This window comes from Pogona vitticeps, chromosome 6 (assembly GCF_051106095.1).
Source record: "Pogona vitticeps strain Pit_001003342236 chromosome 6, PviZW2.1, whole genome shotgun sequence".
Classification (NCBI taxonomy): Eukaryota; Metazoa; Chordata; class Lepidosauria; order Squamata; family Agamidae; genus Pogona; species Pogona vitticeps.
In genome coordinates, this window is record NC_135788.1 from 36395587 (window position 1) to 36417907 (window position 22321).

A 22321-nucleotide genomic window follows, 5' to 3' on the forward strand; every position below is an offset into this window, starting at 1 on the left:
TTTAACGCTGAGGCTGCAGTTCCATTCTGCCAGGTGCTTGTTTGAAACAAATGTCTACTCTTAACACTAGCTTTCATAGATACTCTATATAACAGAATGGAAATCAAGTAACCTTCTCTGGAGATTTGACTTCCACGTTTATGCCTGAAATGTAACTTAAAGATGATCAAAACTAGGAAATGAGGTTGTGATAGAAGCATTTTACATCAAGGTTTGGGCTGTGCTTGTGTGTTTATATTTATGTGCCTGGTTTTTCTTTTACTGTTTCCCCTTTATTTGGTAAAGTTTTCTCTTTTCATTTCAGAACTGGGCAAACTGTACTATTTGACATCTATTATCTGTTCAGTCTGATCAAATTGAATACATTGCTATCACAGAAATAAATGAGAGAAGAAAGGACTTCATTTGAACAGGGGGCACAGAAACAAACCTTGGTATTATTAAACATTCAACACAAATGTTAAATATTAAGTTAGAAAATCCAAACTATCTCTGGGATGATGTTGTGGGCCCTATCTGAAACACTTGGACAATATCAACTTTTTTTCCTGCCCCCTGCTTATAGTTTTAAATCAACTTCACCCCTCTCCCTGAAACCACTAAAAAACAATTTTTGAGGCACTTCTAAAGTGAAAATTTCAATGAGGTACTAAATCAACACAACAAGCCCTGGTAGGCATGTAATTTATGCCTGCCTTTAAAAAGGTAGTAAACTGAACTAATTGTCCTTCAGCCACATGAAAGCAGGTAATTCTAGCAAGCAATTCAAATAACTCTATATCCATCGGCCTTGTAATGGCTAGTCAAAATAAAAATTTCCATATGCTGGCAGAGTTACGCCAGCAGGATTTTTCCCATTTCTTCAAAGACATGAAATGAGTGAAGAATGCAGGACACAGCTTTAGGATGGAGAGCAGATATCAATGACTGGCGCTGTGAATAGATTTCAACGGATACATTGGGTTGCTACCAGTCAGATGTACAAATCAACTAAAGGCATTTTAAAGGTGCTTTGCAGCTATACAAATACAATAATTCTGATTACCTATGACTACCACTGGTAGCCACTGATAATATCACCATCTGCTAAATTCTAAATATATCTTTCATTTCCACTGTTCTAAATGAAAACATTCTGAACTTTATAGACAACCTTAGAGACTTACTTAAGCAAACATATAATCTACAGCAGTCAATAGTCCATGAAACCAAAACTTTTAAATCACAAACCTAGTTTGATATCTTGATTTTACAGAGGGCTGAGGGATGCATTTTCAATCATTTCCTTGCTTTTCCAGCTCTTTCCACCGTATGTGCCACTCTGCCTGTTTTGAATGGCTCTCAAAGAGCTACTCTTACTTGAGTTCTGTGTATTTCTTTGTCTAACAAGACATTCATTCACGGACTAAGAAAGATGAATAGATGCAATGCAGAAAATTCCAATGGATTTAGGTATTTATCAAACCCCAAACTCGCAGTAACCTCTGTAACGAGCACCAGCAAAATGAATTTTGGTATCTGCAACATGAAACTATTTTAAACTAGTGGACAACGGATTTCATTTTTCCTCCTCATCCATAGAGCTCTTACCTCCTCGTGTTTCCAACCACCGGACAGAATTGCTTCCAGATTGTATGGTTCTTTAAATCGTATTTTCTGGTACACCAGAGTGCTGTAAACAAAGAACAGACAATGGCTAAGTTAGAAAAGGATAGGGGAATAAATATGAATCTCAAGGCAAGGCAGAGGTCAGCTGTTATTTTAAAAGATCCTAGGTGGGTATATAATCTTAAGGATTCCCATAATAGTAATAATAATAAAAATAAAATAATAAAAAATGTAACAGTATTACCTTTTGTAATAAGATACAAAATTGAAAAATCAGTGAGACTGACATTCTCAGGTAGGAAGTTCTGCTTCTTTGAATATATATTATAGTTTTGCTTAGATGCAATAGATATTTGGGGATCCTTTTTTTACTATCATTTAATCAAGCAAACATTTTACATATGACTGGTGATGCTCAACTCTGTTTAAGGGCATTAGAACAGGTCACTACTAGTTTAAATGCAAAGCGCAGAATTGAACACATACTTGCATAACTGGGCCAGATCCCCCAATACAGAAATGTCACCTATTGCATCCCGTTGACTTATAACTGGATCAAGGACAATTACAACAACATGGTGACTGAAGAGGGGGAAACTAGGATGTGTTTCCTTTTTGTTCTTAGTTTAAAAAGAAATTTAAAAGGAAGTCTGAGGGTGATTTATTGGCCTCTGCAAGGCAGTAATGTTCTCCAAATATATTTATAATGTATAGTAAAATAGAACTGTCTGCCTCTCCTCTGTAGGTATTGTCCCTAGGTTTTTAAATTTTTATTTTTAAGTCTCATATTTAGTGTTCCTAAAATGACTAGAAAAATGATGGCTAATAATTTTCTAACATGTGTCCTGAAATATTGTCAAAGGCTTTTAAAAGTATCTAAATTCCTACTTGGGAAATCTTTGCTGGATAGAATTTGGTTTTCACAATGGAGTTGTTTAGCAATTTTTACTGTAATTTTACATCTAGTGTTTAACAGCAAACTGGATATATATTTATATATCTACACATCTAGATATATCGAGTGTTAATTGTTTTCTCTAATCCGGAACAGCGTTGCTTCCTGGAACTGGAATCTAAATTTAGTAAGACCCATTCCAAACTATGCTAATCTTTCTTCTGCTCATATTTCTACCACTTTTCGATCCCAGATAATTCTTTTGGTGTTTATCCTGGACAAACAACCATTTCCTTACAAAATGGACCGTCATTGATTGCAATTGCCTTGATTACACTGAAAGCCCCTCTCCACATTTATTTACGGTGAAATCAGCATCAATAAATTTTGCCCCTATATTTGGGACCAATTAAGCTGCTGACCCAAATACTTTAAACTGCCAAAATTCTGGACAAGGGGGAGATTTTTCTCTCCCTCTTCAAAAACGCCTCAGTAGCCACAGAGAACTTAACTAAATGCTAAATTAATTTTTAATGTTTTTTTTTAAAAAAAAAAAACCTATGAATCGTGGTGCTTTAGAACTTGGTATTAAATTACTCGGCTTAATGATGAGTCATATACGCATTTATCCATTGCTTTGTTTTTCCTTTCTTTGTGTGTGTGTGTGTGTGTGTTTCTGTGTGCGCGCGGGGGGGGGGGTTATGTCCCTTCTGCCTTCCTCTGTCACAATGCTCGCTGCTGCCTCTCTGGTTTCTTTTTTGGCCCTGTTGGAAGAGTCGGTGATTTATGAACGCCTTGGCAAACGGGAAAAAACAGCCCTCCCTCGCTGTGGTCGGCAATCTTTCCACCGTGTGAATTACTACGAGAACGTTATCAAATAGCTTCGCCTCGGTTTAGGCTTAATCACTCCAAAAAACATAATGTGACCACAAGGCAGCTCACAACAAAGATTTAACATTTCGTAAATCTTCTACTCCGCTAAGCCCAGGCTCCCGATAAAGCGAGTGCAAACAATGAAAGGCAATCAAGGCACACGACCGGTCTGTGTGTGTACTTACCAACCTAATTCCTCTACTGCTTGCTTAGGAAGCTTAAAGGACCCTCGCAAAGATAAATCAGGTAGGTTGGCTTTTGCGGGGAGGGGGGGGTTTGTTGTGGGGCTTTTTTTGTTTTCTTTTTCTTTTTGGAAAGTCAAAGGGGAAGTTCCTTTTCACTTCGGAAAGAATCACTCCCACCATTGAGAAGTGACGGGTGCGGATCCGTTCCTGGAGAGCGGCATTAATTACTGAATGAGCCACGTGACCCAATTATCTCTCTCCCCCCCTTCCCCTATTACCAGATAAAAAAAAATTCAATACCCGAGAACAGACGCAACACCTTTATCTACCCGCGCAGGGCTGCTCTATTGCTTATTTACGCGTCAGAACCTCGTCAGCTTTTGACAGCTTTTCAGTTCCTCGAGAGATCGTTCGGACATTAATAACGGGGTCCTGTCAGGTCCTCGCAGAATGAAGCAGTCTGGCCCTCCGCGCCAGTCCTTTGGATTCAAATTTTTATTGTCAACTGCAGTAGGTAACGCCAGCAGTCATAACGGGAACCCCTGCCCCTTATCGCAACTCGCACACCTGATAAAAAGTCCGGGAGATAGGAATATCAGATTGTGCTCTTAAAAACGGTCACCAAGTGCTTCACAATCCTGCTTTATCAGTCATCTCTTTCAACTGTTCTGATGGCGGTGACATTCTGATTCCGGTGGTCAGCGGAGGTGTCGCCACCCGTGCCAGAGACATATAGGTTTCACAACCTGGTCAAACTCGGAGAGAAAGTGAGGCTCCTCTGAATGTGACGCAATGATCCTTCATTCTTTACACATCCATACCCTGCCTTTTCCTCCAATAAGCGGATTCGAGGAGGCTAGAAACCCTAAGATGACACCTAGCAGTGCGATCCCAGGGATGGCTACTCAGAAGAATATTCTACTGAGTTCAGAAGTTTGTTGTTGTTAAGTGAGGTCAGATCGCCTCTGACTTATGGCAGCCCTATGAATGAGCTATCTCCAGAATGTCCTGTCTTCAACAGCCCTGCTGAGCTTCTGTAAACTCAAGCCTGTGGTTTCCTTTAGGGAGTCAGTGCATCTCAAATTTGATCTTCCTCTTTTCCTGTTGCCTTCCACCTTTCCCAGCATTATGGTCTTTTCCAGAGAGCGAGCCTTCTCATGATGTGCCAAAAAATAGTATAGCCTGAGTTTTAACAGTTCAGAAGTTACCTGCATATATTAAGGCTTGCAACCAAATGGATACATGGAATTCAAAAGGAACTCCATTGAGTTCATTGAAACTTACTCCAGATATGAGTGTATAAGATTATGAAATCCGCTTAGGCAATTTAGAGCTAAGTGGTCCTATTGAGTTCAGTGGGATTCCAAGGGCAACGTGTTTAATGGCACCATCTATTCAACAGTAAATCCCTCAGAGTTCAACAGGTCATAATCCTAGGCAAACATGTATATGGATGTGTGCTTCATTCCAATGGAAATAAGTGAGACTTTATTTTTGTCAAGGCAGAATGAAGTGGCCTTACTGAGTGAGTTTAATGGAACTCCTAGGTGTACTTAACTTAGTGTGAATATAATCACTGCATTCAGTTGGGTTTTTCTTATCTGTATGAAACTTGGAAGTACCTTTTTAAGGCTGCTGCCAAAAATACCAACAGGTCTTACATGGGGTCCAAGTAGGAAGCTGAGAGGACTTTAGTTGCCTACTTCTTGTTGGTTACAGAAGATAGCAGGAGCGAATAAGTGAAACTGGGTGTCTCATAAATCATATCTTCATAATACATTGATTAGACCACACATACTGTACCTCATTGAAAAGCTGAGCTTTTACGTTGTTCAAAACATTTTGTCAGGATGGGCAACACCAGAACTTGGGAGGAAGAGAAGTAGAAAAATTCAGAAATCAACCTGACCTACTTCTGGCTCCATTGCATCCAAAGTTTTGAAACATCCAGACTGAGGAAGATTTCTGAAGAACTAGGATTAATATTGCTTTGCTCCAATAAAGACTTTAGCCAACCCTGTTTATTTTACAAATTAGCCATTTTTACTATTAATATTGTGATGGGTGCTTCTGTAGTTGATCAGATACCACATATTCTCAAAGTTACCATGTGTGTAAAAACAGAGCAAGAGCGTGATGAGAACAACAAATCTCATGCTAACACCTGGTCCTCCTCCTTCCTTCTCTGTCAGAGGCAGATCTCCCCTTCAGGAACTTTCTTGGCTGAAGAGCTAGAATGTGCAAATCAAGTGTCATCTCTCTCCCTCCCTCTCAAGTGGAGGAAATATAGAGAAAGGGCTATTCTAAGTCCCCCGTCTGACAATTCCAACATATCCTTTCTCTAAAAAAAATATATGGCTCTCTTCTGCAGGTCATAAATCACAAGGGAAACCTCACCATTCTTGTTTATTGGTCTTCGAGTCAGTTCACGCTAAGGTTACCCCATGGAATGGTGTCTCCGAGATATTGATCTTTTTTGTATATTTCTGCAGCGAACAATCTAAGCAAACGAAGGGGTACTTTGCTTTTTAGAAAAACGGGAGGGGGAAGAAAGGAGGAGCGTGGACGGAAGCCTGTTTGTCAGATTCTACTGGGAATGGAAGACAAGGGTAAGAAGTGGATGTGTGGGGTGTTCCCCTATGTATGAAATAGAATGTAAGTTAGTAAATATGGACCCAAACCAGTGAAAAGTCTGGCAAAGGAGAAGGGGGAAAAAAAGAAAGAAAAAAGACTGAAATAAATGTGTGCAGTCCTCTCAACTTAAACCAACCCACATCCCTTCTTTCTGATTACATGTCTGAATATAAGAGGCCTCCTAAGCTAAATAAACACATTGAAATGGTGGGAAAACCAGTAAAGATACAAAATTCAGACTCAATCTTTCCTCCTGTCTTTTTACAGTTGCTGATCAAAACGGCCAGGCCAGGCCACTTTGCAATAATTATATTTTTTATATGTTAGGCATGGGTGGATCCTACAGGCAGCAATAAAACAAAGCAACACAAACACATCCTTTCATATCACAGAATGAAGCAGAAAGAAGAAGAAAACTCTAGTGGCCACCCAGCCTGTCCCTGTAGAAAGAATGTGGGTTTGCCTTTTGCCTGTCTGAAACATAAAGATACTTTCACTTACTTGGCTTAAAAGGTCTACGAAAAAATGTTGTGTTAGAGAGGAGGTGTGCATGAGGAAACTGTGAGATAGAGAAGGTGGGGAGCAAGAGAATATATGAGTGTGTGTCAGAGAGAATGCAAGAAGAGAGAAAGAGGGGTGAGTGTGTTCATCTGTGCATGTGTTTTCGGGAGAGGGGAAAGAAAGAAAGAAAGAAAGAAAGAAAGAAAGAAAGAAAGAAAGAAAGAAAGAAAGAAAGAAAGAAAGAGAGAGAGAGAGAGAGAAGAAAGAAAGAAAGAAAGAAAGAAAGAAAGAAAGAAAGAAAGAAAGAAAGAAAGAAAGAAAGAAAGAAAGAAAGAAAGAAAGAAAGAAAGAAAGAAAGAAAGAAAGAAAGAAAGAAAGAAAGAAAGAAAGAAAGAAAGGTGTGCATGTGCGTGTGGAAGAGAGAGAGCTGGGGGATGAGGGGAGGGAAGAGGAAAGGGAAGTCAGAGAGAGAGAAGCATACAGTATTTAGGTCCAAAAGTAGATTAGAAAGAATACTGTCTTTAAAGGTCAAGGGTTTGATGGGTCAGTCTGCTTCTCTTAAAAAAACAATTAATGAGATAGAAAATTTGTCCTTTCCTTGAACTCTCCCCACTGCCCCAGCACAGGCAGGACAATGGTTGGGTTTAAACTCTATCCTGTAGTTTTCCAACTCGCTGCAACATTGGTTATGCCAACCAACATAGATGCCTCAGATACCAGCATAACACAGCAAGCCAAACTGCACTGGAAAGTGAAAGGCTGAAGCAAAACCAAATTCAAATAAAATCATTACCTTGAATGGTGACAGTCTGCCATGTGTACTTCCTCCATCCATGTACGATTCTCCACCCAGAAAGCATACATTTTCACCACGGCACAGTCCAAGCAACTGTGTCTTTATACATGAACACACTTTCCCCAGGAAAATCCTTCGTGTCTTCTTAGACCATTTCCAAGAGAATGCCTTTCAGAACTGCTGTTGAATTACAAAGAAGTATTTATTGTAGGAGGTGATTAATGGTTCCCTGTAAAATTGCTATTTTCAGCTTGTGTTTTTTTTAACAATGGGAAAAAGAAAGGGGGAGGGAAGGGAGGTTTCAAGTATGAGTCTATGGAAGTCAATGAAGACCGAAGATCTGTAATCTTGTGCTTAAATAAGTTGATTAGACATCTTGAGCATTCCTCTTAATTTTAGAGTTTCAACAAATGAACATAGAAAATGTCCTCCATGCCAAGCCAAACAAAAGCTTTAGACAAAGAAAGCTACGTTAGAAGGGGGGGGGTGAAGCAACTGTGTTTTCCTGCCTCTTCTCATCCTTTAAATTTTTTTTAATTTTTTTTTTTTTTGGTACAAAAGTCCAATCCAAACCAGTTTCCTGTCCGGAGGAGTTAATAAATAAAAAGGAAGGCCCTTTCTTTAGGCTTTCAGTTTGCCACACTCTTCCAGGCTGTTCACAGCAATTCTCAGGTGGCCTTTGGACCTCATGTGAAACCTACAAGATTCTAATGGCAGGGTAGCCCAGTGGAACCGGATCTATTTGCCTTTGCTTCAGTGATAATTCTGCTCAGACTTGGCTTGCTTTCAAGTTATTGAACTAAAAGCTGTTCAACTTAATTAGGTCATTGAAGTTGCGGAACAAGTGAGCATCGGGCTATTGTTATGGTGCCAAGAAGAGTGCATTCCACTGCTGATGACACAACCAAAAGATTGCTACAATTAGATTGCAACCCTATACAGTACACGGGAGTAAGTCCCAAACTCAGTGGGCTGCTTTCTGAATAAACACTTGCAGGATTGTAATTTACATAATATTTACTTGCATTTGTTGCACAGGTTATCATTTGGAAAGACCACCGAGGAAATTGTTTGTCAAAGTCCTCTTCTGGGTTTTGCATAATGTTTGTTTGCATTCAAAGTTTCTGGTTTGAATTCTACACCAAAAGGTGGTGGGTTCTTCCATATTGGCTGGAAAACTTCCACCAGTGACAAATGAACAAAGATACCAAGAACTACCACGGGAATGGCAATAAGACTAAAAGTATAGGCTGTAACCAATACTAATATTAGTTATCTCCTCTCCTGCTTATCCAGCACATTGGGCTAGGATTTGCTATAATACCCAAAAGGGTACCAAGAGTAAGGTTCATGACCAAGAACTCCAAATGATACCATTCTTTCTTTATACACAGTGGGCTGTACCCTGTAAAAAAAAAAAAAGCCATAGCTAGGCCCTGCAGGCGTTCTGCACATCAAAGAAACCTGATACTACCTCCATTTGGATGGCAGTTTGTTTAGCTTACCAGTGGGCCCCAATTATTTTATTTCAGAGGGAGTTACTGCCTTCTTTAGGTTTTTTCCAATTACAGTCCTAGCTGAATACCATTGCTTCTGAAACCAGTGTAACTACCTTCTGCAATCATAATGTAGCTAGGATCGGGGTGCCATCTAATGGAAAACCCTAACTGAGCTCTAAATGTGCCACTTGGCCTTTCCTGAAAAGGGGATGACATTCTCTCTCTCTCTATCTCTCTCTCTCTCTCTCTCTCTCTCTCTCTCTCTGTGTGTGTGTGTGTGTGTGTGTGTGTGTGCATATACCATACACTCCATTAAATCTGCATTTAAACAACAATGATATTAAGAAAGCCAAGCGCTAGACAAATTCCAGCTTCTCGTGGTGTGTCTAGTGCTTTTACTTTGATTTTTGTACACAGCCTTCTTTATTTAACAGCACCAGACATTAGATTTACATCACACATTCACAAATGTGTATACACAAAATTGATACATTGTACACAGATGTTTTGACTGTGGCATGGTATGAAACAGAGACAGGCTTTTCAGCAATACTGGTATATATTTCTTTTCAAAGAGAAAGTGGAACTTGAGGGAGATTAACATATCACAACCGGAGCAAAGACCACACTTTTTAGAAGTTGCATTCTCCTTTGTACATAGAAAATGGCTTTTTCTTGGTCAGCCAGTGCTGGGAGCCTCTGGTCACTGGGTGTTTCCTCTCCTAATACCCAAAAGACCTCAGTGGAATAAGATGGCTTTACTTTTATCCCTCTGTAGTTCAGAGTCCAGAAACAGGTCACTGAACGGTACAAATCAATGGTTTACAAACATCTCACAAAGTCACATAGAAACATCCTGACACCTTAAAACATATACACAAAGAGCCCCTCTTACGTATAAGGTCTGTCCACAATTCTAATGCTGCATCTAGATGGTATTTCCATAAATAATGATTATAACAATAATAATTAAAAAACATGGTGGGGATGAAGACATATTTACAAAAGGGAAACACTTTGTCCATTGTGTTTTTCTTTTCTTTTTAAACTCCACTCTTTTTCCTCTTTTTTTGGCTTTGACCCTTCTATTGGGCTTTGATTCTTGCTCAGCTTTTCTTTCCTTTAATAGCTTTTCTTTTTTGTCTCTCTGACAAACGAAAAATGGGCGTATCATTGGTGGTGTCTCTGCATATACTGGGCTATCATAGTCCGGGCGAGTTAGGGAGTCGCCCTCCCTCTTGATGGTGGTGGCGGCGGCGGCGGTTGATGAAGCTGGGCCGGTGCTTTGGCTTGCTGGTTCAGACTGGAGGGGTTGGAGGAGCGCATCTTGGTGTTGGGCAGCTTGTGGTCCTTCTTCCACTTCATCCTCCTGTTCTGGAACCAGATCTTCACCTGGCGTTCCGAGAGGCAGAGCGTGTGCGCGATCTCGATGCGTCGCCGCCTGGTCAGGTAGCGGTTAAAGTGGAACTCCTTCTCCAGCTCCAGGACTTGCTGTCTGGTGTAGGCAGTCCGAGACCTTTTGGGCTCCCCTCCATTGTAATTGGGGTTGACTGGGTTTATAGGCAGAGCACACAAAAGAAGAAGGCAAGGGAATGTTATCATTATGATATAATAAATTCTTACCGGGTTGAGAAACAAGCTACAGGAGGTAAAAGGGGCGGGGGGGTGCTTCACAGGCTCTTGACAATAGCAGACAATCGGGAGTCATAAAAAATGGTGATGGGCATTTGGGTTCAAGAAAAGCTTCAAAGACGTATGGCCCAGAGCCACTGCCAGGGCAATTAAATTTATGGGGGCTATAATTACTGCCCTAACAGTTGGGTGCCTCGTAAATCTCTTGATAAAGGGGCCCGCATCCAAAGGGCTTCTCACGTGTTTTTCTTTCTCTTTCTAAACTAGGAAACAGGCCATCGCACACCCTCAGATTCACAAACACATTTGGGGTTCCCGATTAGCCCAGCCTCCTCCACTTCTACGCGCGCGCGCACCCCCCCCCCCCGATATCGCGGTTCTCCCTTTGAGAAGGTCAACTCACCCGTGCTCACGTGGATCTTCTTCATCCAGGGGTACACCACCGGCTCCTTCCCTTTGAGACTCTTGTCAGGCAAAAGGGAGCAGCCCGGGCTCCCTCCAGCCGCAGCCCCCGCAGCTGCCTCGCAATGGCGCTGCTGCGGGGGCTGCTGAGGTGGCGGGACGTGGCCTGGTAGCAAAGGCTGGCTCTGGCCATGGTGGCCCTTCCGTGTTGGACCAGGAGGAGGTTGAGAAGGAGGTGGAGGGGGTGGTGGCGGCGGCGGCGGCGGGGCTAGTGACGGTGCTGGAGGGGGTGGAGGGGGCGAAGCTCCTGGAGCCACCGGCTGCTCCTGGCCCGGGGTAGCGCTGAGACTGCTGTAGCTATAAGGCGACGCTGGGTAATGGGGTGGCTGTGCGGGGTAAAGCGTCTCGGCAGGAGGCGATGGCGGCGGCGGAGGAGGAGGAGGAGGAGGAGGAGGGTATCCCGGTTCTCTGCTCGGCCGCTGGTAGTACTCAGGGAGAGGTTGTCCCGGGTGAGCCTGGTGGTGGTGGTGCTGCTGCTGGCGCAGGTGCTGCTGCTGCTGCTGCTGTGGGTGATGGTGGTGATGATGGTGGTGGTGGTGGGGGTGATGCTGGTGGTAGGAGCTCCCTCCGCCGCTGCCGCCAAGCTGCGAATATTCCTCGCAAGGAGGGAATTTGGGCTCGATGTAGTTGGAGTTTATCAAAAAGGAACTCATGGTCATTAATTTGTGAAGTGCAAAAATACTAATTTTTCTCGCGTTGTCGTTTTTCTGGGCTCGAGGAGGCCCCTCCTCTCCTCCTCCTCCCTCTCCTCCTTCCTTCCTTCCCTCCCTCCCTCCCTCCTTCCCCCTCCTTCCTTTCCTCCCCTCTCCCCCCCCCGGCTGCTGTTGTCAAGCGCTTGCTTCCAAACTTTGGGCCTCCGCTGCTCCCTCCCTCTACAATATCCACCCCAAGCGCCCCCAGCACACGCGCGGGCGCGCACACACACACGCACACGGACACGCACTCACCAGTGCCACCCCCACCACCTGACCAGCAGGGCCAATTGCTACGCGTTTGGCAGAGCCCGGATCAGGAAATGGAAAGCTGGAGGAGAAGCCCAGGACAGCCCTCTGCCTGCGTTCGTTCCCCTTGTAGGGAGCAAGAGGTCCCGGCAGGCGAAGGGGACGCGGGGTTTCATCCCCACGGCCGCCAAAACCATCGTGGGGGCCCATGGCCGGCAAAGGACAACCGGCACGGGCCGGAGGCGAGAGCAAGGGACAGGGTGGAAGGGAAGAGGACAAGGGGGCGCGGGCGCGGCTTCAGGGTTCACACAGCAAAGATGTGCCCTGTTGTGCGGTGCTGTCTCTTGGAGGTGCTTGCCCCACCATCACTGCAAGTGTAAACAGCAAGGGATCCCTGTATGACTTCAACATATTTGTAACATGAAGATTCCCCTCAGACTAAACATAAAGATTAGTTTAATACCCTGTTAAAATTTATCTTCTATTTATATTCGGAATGATTAAGGGGGAGGGGGAATTAAGAGGCGGACAGTCTTCCAAGTCCAATATTATTACAAACCCTGTATGAACATTTCCGGTCCTTGGTAACGATCGTTACAAGGGAACCGAGCCTGGTCTTTATTCCGGATGAATAGATCCTGAGTAAAGTGTTGTGCTTTTGTGTGCGCGCCTTTAAAAAAACAAAGAAACATCTCATTATCAGACTGATATCTCAAGAATTATGCTTCCAGAAAGTTGAACAATATGGGCAAGAATATTGAAAACTGATACATATATTTGCCTAAAACCTGGCAAAATGCTAAGTCAGAAAGAAAATCCTCTGTGTTTTCTTCTTTTCCTTTATCGTCCTTTTGGAACGACTACCCAGTTAATTAAAAACCCAAGGGTTTTTGTGACACATAAAGACCATCCCACGTTTTTCAATGAATTTCGAGCTATTAATGAATGATAGAAGGGTCGTAGTGCAATCAATGAGATCATTTGGTCGCATGAAATACAGGCCAACGAATTTCAACTAGCTATTTTAAAACCTTGACATATCCCCTGAGGTTTAAAATGTTACTCTGTCATTGCCTTTATTATTATTATTATTATTATTATTATTATTATTATTATTATTATTATTATTATTATTATTATTATTATTATTATTATTATTATTATTATTATTATTATTATTATTATTATTATTATTATTATTATTATTATAAAATCAATGTCTCGCAGCAGACTTGAAGTGCTGTGTGTGACATAATTTTAAAAATAACATAAAAGCTGAATGGACTAACAAGAAATAAAATAATTAAAGAAGTAACTAAGAACCAAATATGAGCTCATCCACATCGCTGAATAAATAAACTCGTCTAGTTAGCAGGATCTGTCTTCCCCATTGACTGAAGACAATTTTCCATTCTTTGAAATGTAGGGTGTTTTTTTAAAAAAGAAGAAGAGAATACAAAGTCCTCTTTCATGAATACTCTAGATATTACATTTGGGTTACATGAATAATCTCTGTGTTATTATATACTAGAAAGTGATTTGGTGAGGGGCAGGAAGCAAAAAAAGGCAACTGCGTGGTCAAGGGTAATGGAAATCTGAACTAGCTTTTTAAAAAAAGTTCAGACTAATTCAGCTGCTTGGTTCATCTAGACAACTTTTGCTTCTTAATTTTAATATTTGAGCAATCAAGGCTCCACACAATTACCTGGAAATAAAGCCTACTGAAATCAATGAGATGTATTTCTGAGCAAACAGGTACATAATTATACTGAAAGAGGTAAGAAACATCCACCCAGAAGCTAGTGGTCCCACAGCTAAAATTGTGGCCTGCCTTCTTCTTAATGCGCCCATCTGATTTTTAAAAAGCTCACACAACATGAGCGGTCCTTTTCGCAAGGATGATTTCAGCATAAAAATAGATTGCTAACTTCTGTGGCTACATAAACCATGTCTAGTCTACATGCGTATGCTTACTGTACCTTGATTAAAGGGCATTTAATCATCTACTTTTGTGTGTGTCACCACTCTTCTTAGTGTTTTACATGTTTTCTCCAATTTCTTGTCTCATTCTGCTTCCCTCACTTCAGGTGCTGATGCTGTCCTGCTTGATCAAAACAAGTACTGGTGGTTTCCAGCGAATAAAGGAATTATCTTCATCCTAAAACTTGCAGCAGCCTATTTCCACCACCTCCCTTTCTTGTCCATTCTCAATGAACTTCCTATTAAATGCTTTATCTTGATGCACCTATTCTAGAAAGCAACTATGATGTCACCCGCTGCCAGCAGACCATAAAACACTTGCAAGCCACGAAGAAGACAAAACCCAGCGGTTCCAACAGGGAATTTTTAAAGCCAATTGCATGCTATTGACATCTGTGGGAAATACAACGGCTTCAGCCCGGTTTTACAGTTTGGAGGGGCAGCGGAGGGAACAGTGGGCTGTCCCAAGTCCCTTTCTCCCACTCTCGGTATTTTGCTATTTTAAATAGTAATATTAGCATATAATGGGTTTAAACTGGCAAGGTTTACATTGACCCATTCCCCAGCCCCTCCCTGGCAGATATGGACAATGCCTACTGCCACAGATAGATTGATAAAATGTACCTCACACACAAAAGGTTATCCGTTTCCTTTGAAATCAAGAGTGCTCTTGGAGCTGAAGGCGATGGTAAACTGTCAGAGAACCACGATGCCTCAAAATCCGAACTTAAATAAAAAAAGCGAGTACCTTCTTTTCGTCTGTTGATTGCCTTCGGAGAACATCCCTGGGGCTGTTTAATATTAGCTATCCTGTTTACATCTCAGACCCCCGTCTAAATGCCTGCTCTGCTTTGCACTGGGTGTCTCCTTCGCTCAGTTCAACCGAAATGCCGTCTACGGTTGTAAATCTTCAAGGTGACCTGAGCCGCTCAGCGGCAGCCGGACTCTTCTCCGCGGAGTTCTCCGTCAGGCCTGCGCCTCATCTTTGGGGCTTACATATCATAAACAAGAGCCCAAGCCAAGACCACCGAGTGTTATCTCTCGGGCTGGCCGTTTCCACGTCCTTTTTCTTCCACCCACCCATCCACCCCTTTCCTCCCGAGATTTATGGCTCCACTGAGCAACCTCTGATACAGAACCCTGAAAACCAGGCCTCCTTCAACTGTAGAGTATGGGCCTTTTCAAACACACACACACGGACAAATTCTCTCTCTCTGGATGTATGGGGCTGGGGTTAGGGTGGCCACTCAACAAGAAGAAAGCGGAAGCGCAAAAGTTTAGTGCTGGAAAACAAGATAAGGGGATTTTCCGACGTTCGGGGATCCTATCGCAGGAAAAGGAAAAGCGCAGGGTCATCATCTTTTACTGCTAACTTCTTCCAAGTCAAATAAATTTTATATGTGACCGGCAGACAATAAAATCTGGGCAAATGTTAAAGCGCCCGCGCGCGCACACGCACACACGGCGTTTGATCACGCATCTAGCTCCTGTAGATAGATCGGGCGAGCGATCTTCGATTATAAATGTAGACGTAACCTATGTAATTAAACTTTTCAATCTGCCCACGCGCCTGGGAGACAAAAAAGGAGAGAGAAACGGATGGGGAGGGGAGGGGAGATACGGGGGAAAGAGCGACCCCCGGCAGTCAGGGCTGAATTCGATTCTGAGCATTCTGAATATATTTAACCCAGCTTTTCCCCTCTTGAATGCAACCCTGCCCCAAGTTTCAAAGTGACCGAAAAGTGACACCGGGCGCATTTTGTTTCTTATTAATCTTACACATTGACAGTCTTTGTTAAATAACAAGGCGTGCCCTTCACCGAGCGACATTTTCATATTTGTTAGACGCGCTGACCTGAAGTTCACCTCGGCCTTGGACTTAGTTTTTTCGAGGTCTTTAACAGTGTCTTTAAGGGGGGGGGGGACTGTGGAAAGACGGAGTGGCCGAGGCAGCCGATGGCCGGGTCATTTAGTCGTAAATGGGAATGAAATCTTAAAGAGTTATAGACGAAAAATGTAAACGTTATTAAAGGCGGCGGCTGTGTTTGTCCTTGGCTTGCTGGCAATCGGAAAAGGCCCTAAGAGGGAACGGACACGGGCGCCGGAATTTTTTAGGAAGTCCAGACGTGCACAGTGAATTCTTGAGAGAAGAAAACCGAAGCTCGTTGCCTCCTTCACTCCAATGCATACATGTTCTCCCGGAGAGTTTTGCACTCGTAGACACACGGAAGTGAATGTATCTACCCATCTACAGCATACACTTAATCCATTGTGTTCATAAGGCTCTTTAGCATCTGTATATTTTTCTGACAATCAGTTTTTGAGAGGGGTTTGATTGTGCAGAACTATAGTAAATACGCTTCTTTTAAATAAATAAATAAATAAATAAATAAATAAATAAATAAATAAATAAATAAATAAATAAATAAAGAAAAAGACATTGGAGTCTGTGTTATTGGCTGAGAAGAGGACATACTGCCTCAGATAGAGCACCAGTGTTTTTTATTGCCTAAAGGGAGATAGGTAAATAGGTAGGCAGATGTTTTTGGAATAAAAATACGACTAAATCAAAGACGGGAGTGGGTGGGGAAGAGTGACCTTTTTGGACATGTAGGTTTGATCCCATGACAGGGTAGGGACTGAAACTGGGAGACAAACACGGGTGCTGCTTGCTTTGATATGAAGCAGTTGAAGGAGGTGAAACCTGAACAGTACTTTAATATTCTGTTGGTCATTGAAGGAAAGCCCACTTTAAAATTTAAATTTGAAAAATGAACACAACACAAAGCAAGACTTCCTGAGGTTGTACTTGAAAATCTCCAAAAAGGAAGCTGGTGCAGGGAGTTGTCTTCTCTGTCACCCTATTGCATCGCACCTCATTCCACCACCCCATCTTCCCTGAAATTTGGATTAGAACTGAAACTTGACATAAGGAACTCTGGCGTAAGGAGGAAAGATGAAGAGTTCACATTTCTGCCTTTTAGATGGCTTTAATTCTTTAAAAGAAGTAAGATTACTTTTAAAACTATTTCCAGGTTCTCTGTCTACAAAATTATCTTTTTTTCCCCCTTTTTCCTTTCTTTTTCCTTTTTTGACTAAATATTCCACCCTGTGGATGCCTCATACAATTTACAGTAGATTGTAATCCCCTAAATATATAATTTAAGCTGTGATACTTAAAGCGGAGTTGAATTCCATGGGGCTAAATATCTTATTTCAGAGCTGATATGAATAGGAGTGCACTGTATGTTGCACTCTGAGCAAGTACAATATTACTATTATACCAAAATAGGCGGTCTGTATTTCTGAAATGTATTGAGGGTAGTCTTCCACCTCATTGTGTATTATTTTACTATTCCAGTTTCAAATACAGAAAGGATCTAGGTATATTTTCTGGGTATTTAATATTTCTGTAAATGACCTAATCTTATGGCTGAAAAATTGTTTGGCTTTTTACAAACCTATGCCAGTAAGAACCTTTTCTCTAGTGTTTTTTTTTTCCTGGTATTCAATCACGTGCAGTCCAATGGCATAGAGATATTTTCAATAGTAAGTTCTATGTTACTTGTTGTATATAGGAGTGGATTTTCAGTGACATACTCCTGTATTTTTATGACTAAACGTCAGCTAGTAATTGTAAGGTTATTTTGAGAACAGTAAGTTAACACAGAAATCTATCTCAAGAACTTGTAAATTAACAATGGAACTGGAATACCTCTGATAGAAATAACCATACTGACCCTCCCTTGTGAATGAGCTCCTGCTTTCTCAGAAGAAATATTTCTCCAAATACAGAGACAGAAAACTCATCTGATAATAAAATAAAATATAACAAAATACAGTACCCTAAATATTGAAGAGTCTAAATCCAATTGCTAATCCCAACTAAAGGAGACTCATTGAATCAATAGGATTCACATATATTTTGACTTATCAATTAGCAGTTGATTTAATGGGTCTCTCTAGTTGGGAGTAGCAATTTCATTTAGGCCAGGAGTGGACAAAACCCCTTAATTTAAGGTTGTACTATTTCTAAATAAAGACAGAATATTTTATTATTGACACCAATATAAATGTGTGTAGATCTTTCATTTTAGAATATCTGCTCCAAAGAAACACAGCGCTGATCTCCCCTAGCCTTTTCTTGCTCGTTATAGCTTATTTTCCAAAACTGTATCCAAAAGGAGAATGGGAATCATGGTCTACAGGTTTTCTCACATCTTATTAGAAACCAGTGGGCAGCCTCCAGTTACCCACTGAGTATTAAAGAATGTGAACACACAGGGGTTTTCAGAGGGGCCCTTGTATTTGTCCATTGCAGTGAAAACAAAGAAATCTTATAAGGTTTTAGCTTGAAGAAAATTTAAGGACCGACCACAGAATTGGGTGTTCTGTTTTTTTTAATTCTGTGAACTAGAGTCCATTTCTTTAAGGATGACATTCACAACTACAAAAACCACAGGAGAATTTCCAGCAGAACCCTGATTAGGATTGGTATTGCACCTTTCAAAATATTAGTGTTTGGTGTGTATGTGCCCACATTTATAAGAGGAGGGCTGTGACTTAACACCCATGTTCACCTGATACATCTGCCAGCCAACAATATTCCGAAGGCGGGGGGGGGGGGAATGTATTTGATAATTCAAGATGAAATACAACGTGTATTACTCTTTGAAAAGAGGAATTTTCTATCCTTTCCTCAGTAATTGAGGTCATTCAACCACTAGAGTTCACCTGCAGTCCATACTGTGATACACGCCTAGCTCAAAGCTATTTTATCTTTTGTGTTGATAGTCAAGATCTTGGCTATAACATTGACATCAAACTCTGTCTGGGCACATGACGAAGAGTGGTGCAAAACGTAAACTTTTGACCCTCAACTTTTTGACCCGGAGTTGTTACGCCCTAACCACAAAGATATACAAAAGCAGCGCAGCCTCTATCTCTTTAAAGGAGGCTGGCTAGCTTGTTTGTTTCTGTGCCCTTGTCATTTCCCCGTTTGGTTTTTCTCAGATTTGAAAGGAACATGGATTTTTTTTTTAAATGGAACAAGCTGAAAAATAATCCTCGCAAAGCAAAAACTGAAAGCAATTTGCAAAACCCACTGACCAGCTCTGGAAAAAATTGGATTAAACTGAAAGGAGCAGAGTGGGTTTTCCTGGCAGGTGGGTAAGTTCTGAGCACAAGGTGGGCACAGTGATGGGGTGGTTTGTCCAGATAGATACTGCTGATAATTTGGTCATTTTACCACAATTTTCTTCTCTCTTATTTTTTTTTTAAATAAAGCAAACGACCCACTGAGATTGCGATGCCTTGCCCAAGGAAAAGCAAGCTGACTGTGAACTTGGTCTAAAGCGGGCTCTGCTGGTGAGTCGGAGAGTGTGCAGATTTATCTTAGTTTCTGCATTTACTTAACCTGGCAATGAACTGCACGGGCTACCATTTATTATCCAAAGGCAGACTTCACCTCCAGCAAGGACTGCTTCACAAAACTGCAATAATTACCCAATAACCTTCATAACAAATATTATTATTGAAAAGCCATTTTGGGAGGGAGGGAGGGAGGCAGAAAGGGACAGGCCTGTTCTCCGTGTTTTCAGGAGAAGAACCTCTATGTGAAATATTGTGCTTTTTCTCTGTAATCATACTGTGCTGTTTGCAACTACATGAGCCACAAAGACATAACTCGCTGGCCTTCGAGAGACATTCTATTTAGGAGAAATTCTAGACAATTTAGGCTGCTCGCATTTTGGAGAATGGTAAAAAAGAAGGAAACATGTTAAAAACAATAGAACGCATTTGACTAGAGTTAATAGAAATCCAAAGACTGAATTATATGGAACAGAATAGCAACTTTACTCTTTTTTTGGAAAAGGGGGAGGGGGGACGGGGAAAGAGAGAGAAAAGATTTAATCCGGAAGGCCAGGGTGCTCATCTCTCTGATATAAAAATGTAATGTTAAATCACAGATAAGGTAGAAAATACCAGCCATTCCACTACTCTGAAGAAAAGGAAATTCACTCTTTGACATAATGGAACTAGTACTGTAATTTCCCGTGATGCTTTGTAGTGAGGAGCTCTATCACAAAGCTCCCAATCATGTGACTTTCCAAAAGCCATCTTACGCTTTAAAAAAAGGAAACTGTTTTAATTTTCTTGCTGTATACACAGACACTTGTCCAAGTTATAATCGGTCTGGTGTTTACACATCACTCACGGGGCCACAAGGGTATTACTAATACTTTGAAGATCACTAATGATTATTTAAAGAAAATAAAGCATATGGTCCTCAGAATAAGAAAATACAGCAATGTGTATAATGATTATACTTTTACTAAAAATTAAGATGGCATTATTTTTAAAATGGGTGTTTCAATTTGACTAAGTAAACTATGGTCATCACATTTATTTGCTTGTTTATTGCCTAGTTTATTTCATGTGTTATTCTGAAACAAAACATATTTAAATATAGTGATAGGTTCCTTGTTCTTTTAAAAAAATCCTTATGTTTCAAGAATTTCTTCTGGCTTGGAGGTTTAGATATTGCTATTAGTTTTTGTTTCAGCATGTCGACCACCATCACCAAGACTACAATCATGTACACAGTTGCTTTAGGTGCAAGTCTTGGTGAATTCAGTGAGACTTACTGCTGAATTGACATGGAAAGGATTATGTTACATAAAGTAACAGACCTTTTTATGATGCTCTTCATAAAGCTATATGTGTTTAGCTGTCTTCTCTGATAAGTCATTCCATCTATCTGTTCAGTCACCTAGCACCTACAAGGTTGGAAAGACAGGTGTGTGACCATGTCAAGAGTAAGGAAAATTCAGATTTTAAAAAAATGTGTTTCCCCGTCTGAGAAGCCAGATGAGAAACACATTTTTTAAATCTGAATTTTCCTTAGTCTTGGGCCTTTGTAATTCTATCCTTTAGTTCTATCTTTAAAAACATTAGTTTAGAAGTAAATCCATCAGATTATGGAGGAACTTTCTTCCGTATAAATTTGGAAGCAGCTTTAAAGCTGCCAAATCCAACGGGATCAAACCACTATAGTCTGACCCTAATAGGCTTAAATTGAGTTTTGTTTTTAATTTTTACCATCCCCTGAAGTAAAACTGAAGTCCAGCCTATTTAAATTTAAGTAGCTTTGCACCTGGACCTTAATGACATTTTGCTTACAAATATTCCAGTTGGATTCCTGGTTATTTACTTTCTAACTGATTTAAGAACCCAGAAATAGTCTCAGTGATATATAAAACTAGGCCATGCCTCTAACTAGGTTGAAGATAGGTCTTTCAGTCAGCTGTTTTGCTTTGTTAGATTCACAGACCATTAAAATATTATTTTCCTTCAAAAACACAAAGTACAAACAAGATCGAGTGTGGAGATTTGTTTCCACTTTCAATTTTTCTATATTTTGATTCTAATCACTCTTTTCAAACATACCTACACACGTGTTGCTATTGAATCTCTGTAAAAGTAATCACCATGCACATTTCACAACAAAGTACTAGATTCTACTGGATAAATTCTATCAGTAATGTTGGAAATAACACATAATCTATTTAAAATTCATGTCCTATGGTTCCTTCAGTATACATAGAAGTATGCCCCAAACCTATAAAATATATATTTATTTATTATTAGATGCCCTAGAATTCCTACAGGTTTCCATATTTCGGGCTATTAGATGTGCATATGCAAGAAAACAGCTTTTTAGCAATGAATCTCTTTGACAAATACCAAAATCAGGTACGTTTCTACTCAATTTCTAAACAGCACTGGGAATTTACGTATATCCTATGAATACCCTCCTCAAAAGAGCCTCAGTTCAGTTCAGTGGGGCTTTCTCCTGCTAAACTGAGTGCAGGATTGTACCTTAGAAGACACAAATATTAGGTATGAATAAAAACTTACTAGTTAATCCTATTAACTGAAAGAAGCCATTGCCTTTGAAATACAAACGTGTAGGTCTAGAAAGGAATATGACAAAACCTAACAGCTTAATTCTTATTTAACCAAGAATTTGAGAGAAACCCCCATCTGAATCCTTCTAGGTTTGTTAAGCCATTTCAATATATGTGGCAAACATATAGACAGAGCCAATCTTCATTCTTTTTAAAAGCACTGGATTTGATCTTACCAAGCCTTATTCACCTGAATGGTTGGTTTGTTTTTAAAGCTACCGTTGGCTCCAAAGATATTGATGGTGGGACTAAAGTCCATGTGAGTAAGCCTATCCAGGATCAGACACTACAAAAAAGAAAGAGGGGGGAAAGAAGCCTAGTGGGGGGAAAAAGGATGCTCTTTCA

At 40.9% G+C, this 22321-nt stretch overlaps 2 protein-coding genes and 2 long non-coding RNA genes across 13 annotated transcripts in view; 2 read left to right on the forward strand and 2 right to left on the reverse strand.

Annotated features, from left to right (window-relative positions):
- The window catches only part of LOC140708159 (uncharacterized), a 56748-nt gene that overhangs the window by 18775 nt on the left and 15652 nt on the right, over positions 1-22321 (forward strand). Inside the window, exon 3 of the long non-coding RNA XR_012088325.2 lies at positions 14114-19373. This is a non-coding gene — a long non-coding RNA (uncharacterized LOC140708159). The remainder of the gene's footprint in view (positions 1-14113; positions 19374-22321) is intronic.
- The window catches only part of HOXA3 (homeobox A3), a 53389-nt gene that overhangs the window by 16703 nt on the left and 14365 nt on the right, over positions 1-22321 (reverse strand). For 3 of the 10 annotated variants that reach the window (XM_073003313.2, XM_078377230.1, XM_073003315.2), the window contains 2 exons: positions 7490-7672; positions 1591-1672 (listed from right to left, as the gene is read on the reverse strand). The gene's annotated coding sequence lies outside the window, so the exon portion shown is untranslated. Of the gene's footprint in view, positions 1-1590; positions 1673-5364; positions 5386-7489; positions 7673-12585; positions 14121-14754; positions 14895-22321 lie in introns of those variants that run through there. The other 7 variants (XM_078377231.1, XM_073003314.2, XM_073003323.2 and 4 more) reach the window with 5 other exon arrangements.
- On the forward strand, positions 1650-6292 carry LOC140708158 (uncharacterized). Its single transcript, XR_012088323.2, has 2 exons — positions 1650-3622; positions 5411-6292. It is a non-coding gene; the product is annotated as an uncharacterized LOC140708158 (long non-coding RNA).
- Positions 9330-11866, reverse strand: HOXA4 (homeobox A4). The gene is made up of 2 exons (XM_073003324.2): positions 11027-11866; positions 9330-10541 (listed from the first exon to the last, which is right to left on the reverse strand). Exons 1-2 carry the CDS (start codon positions 11742-11744, stop codon positions 10210-10212), a joined length of 1050 nt encoding a protein of 349 aa, XP_072859425.2. The 5' UTR covers positions 11745-11866; the 3' UTR covers positions 9330-10209.

What these genes read in the sequence shown, in the direction of transcription:
- HOXA4 (XM_073003324.2), bottom strand. Translation starts at nt 11,744, where the DNA reads ATGACCATGAGTTCCTTTTTGATAAACTCCAACTACATCGAGCCCAAA. An exon ending in GAAGATCCACGTGAGCACGG is followed by an intron (nt 10,542 to 11,026) that starts GTGAGTTGACCT and finishes CTATAAACCCAG; the next exon opens with TCAACCCCAATTACAATGGA.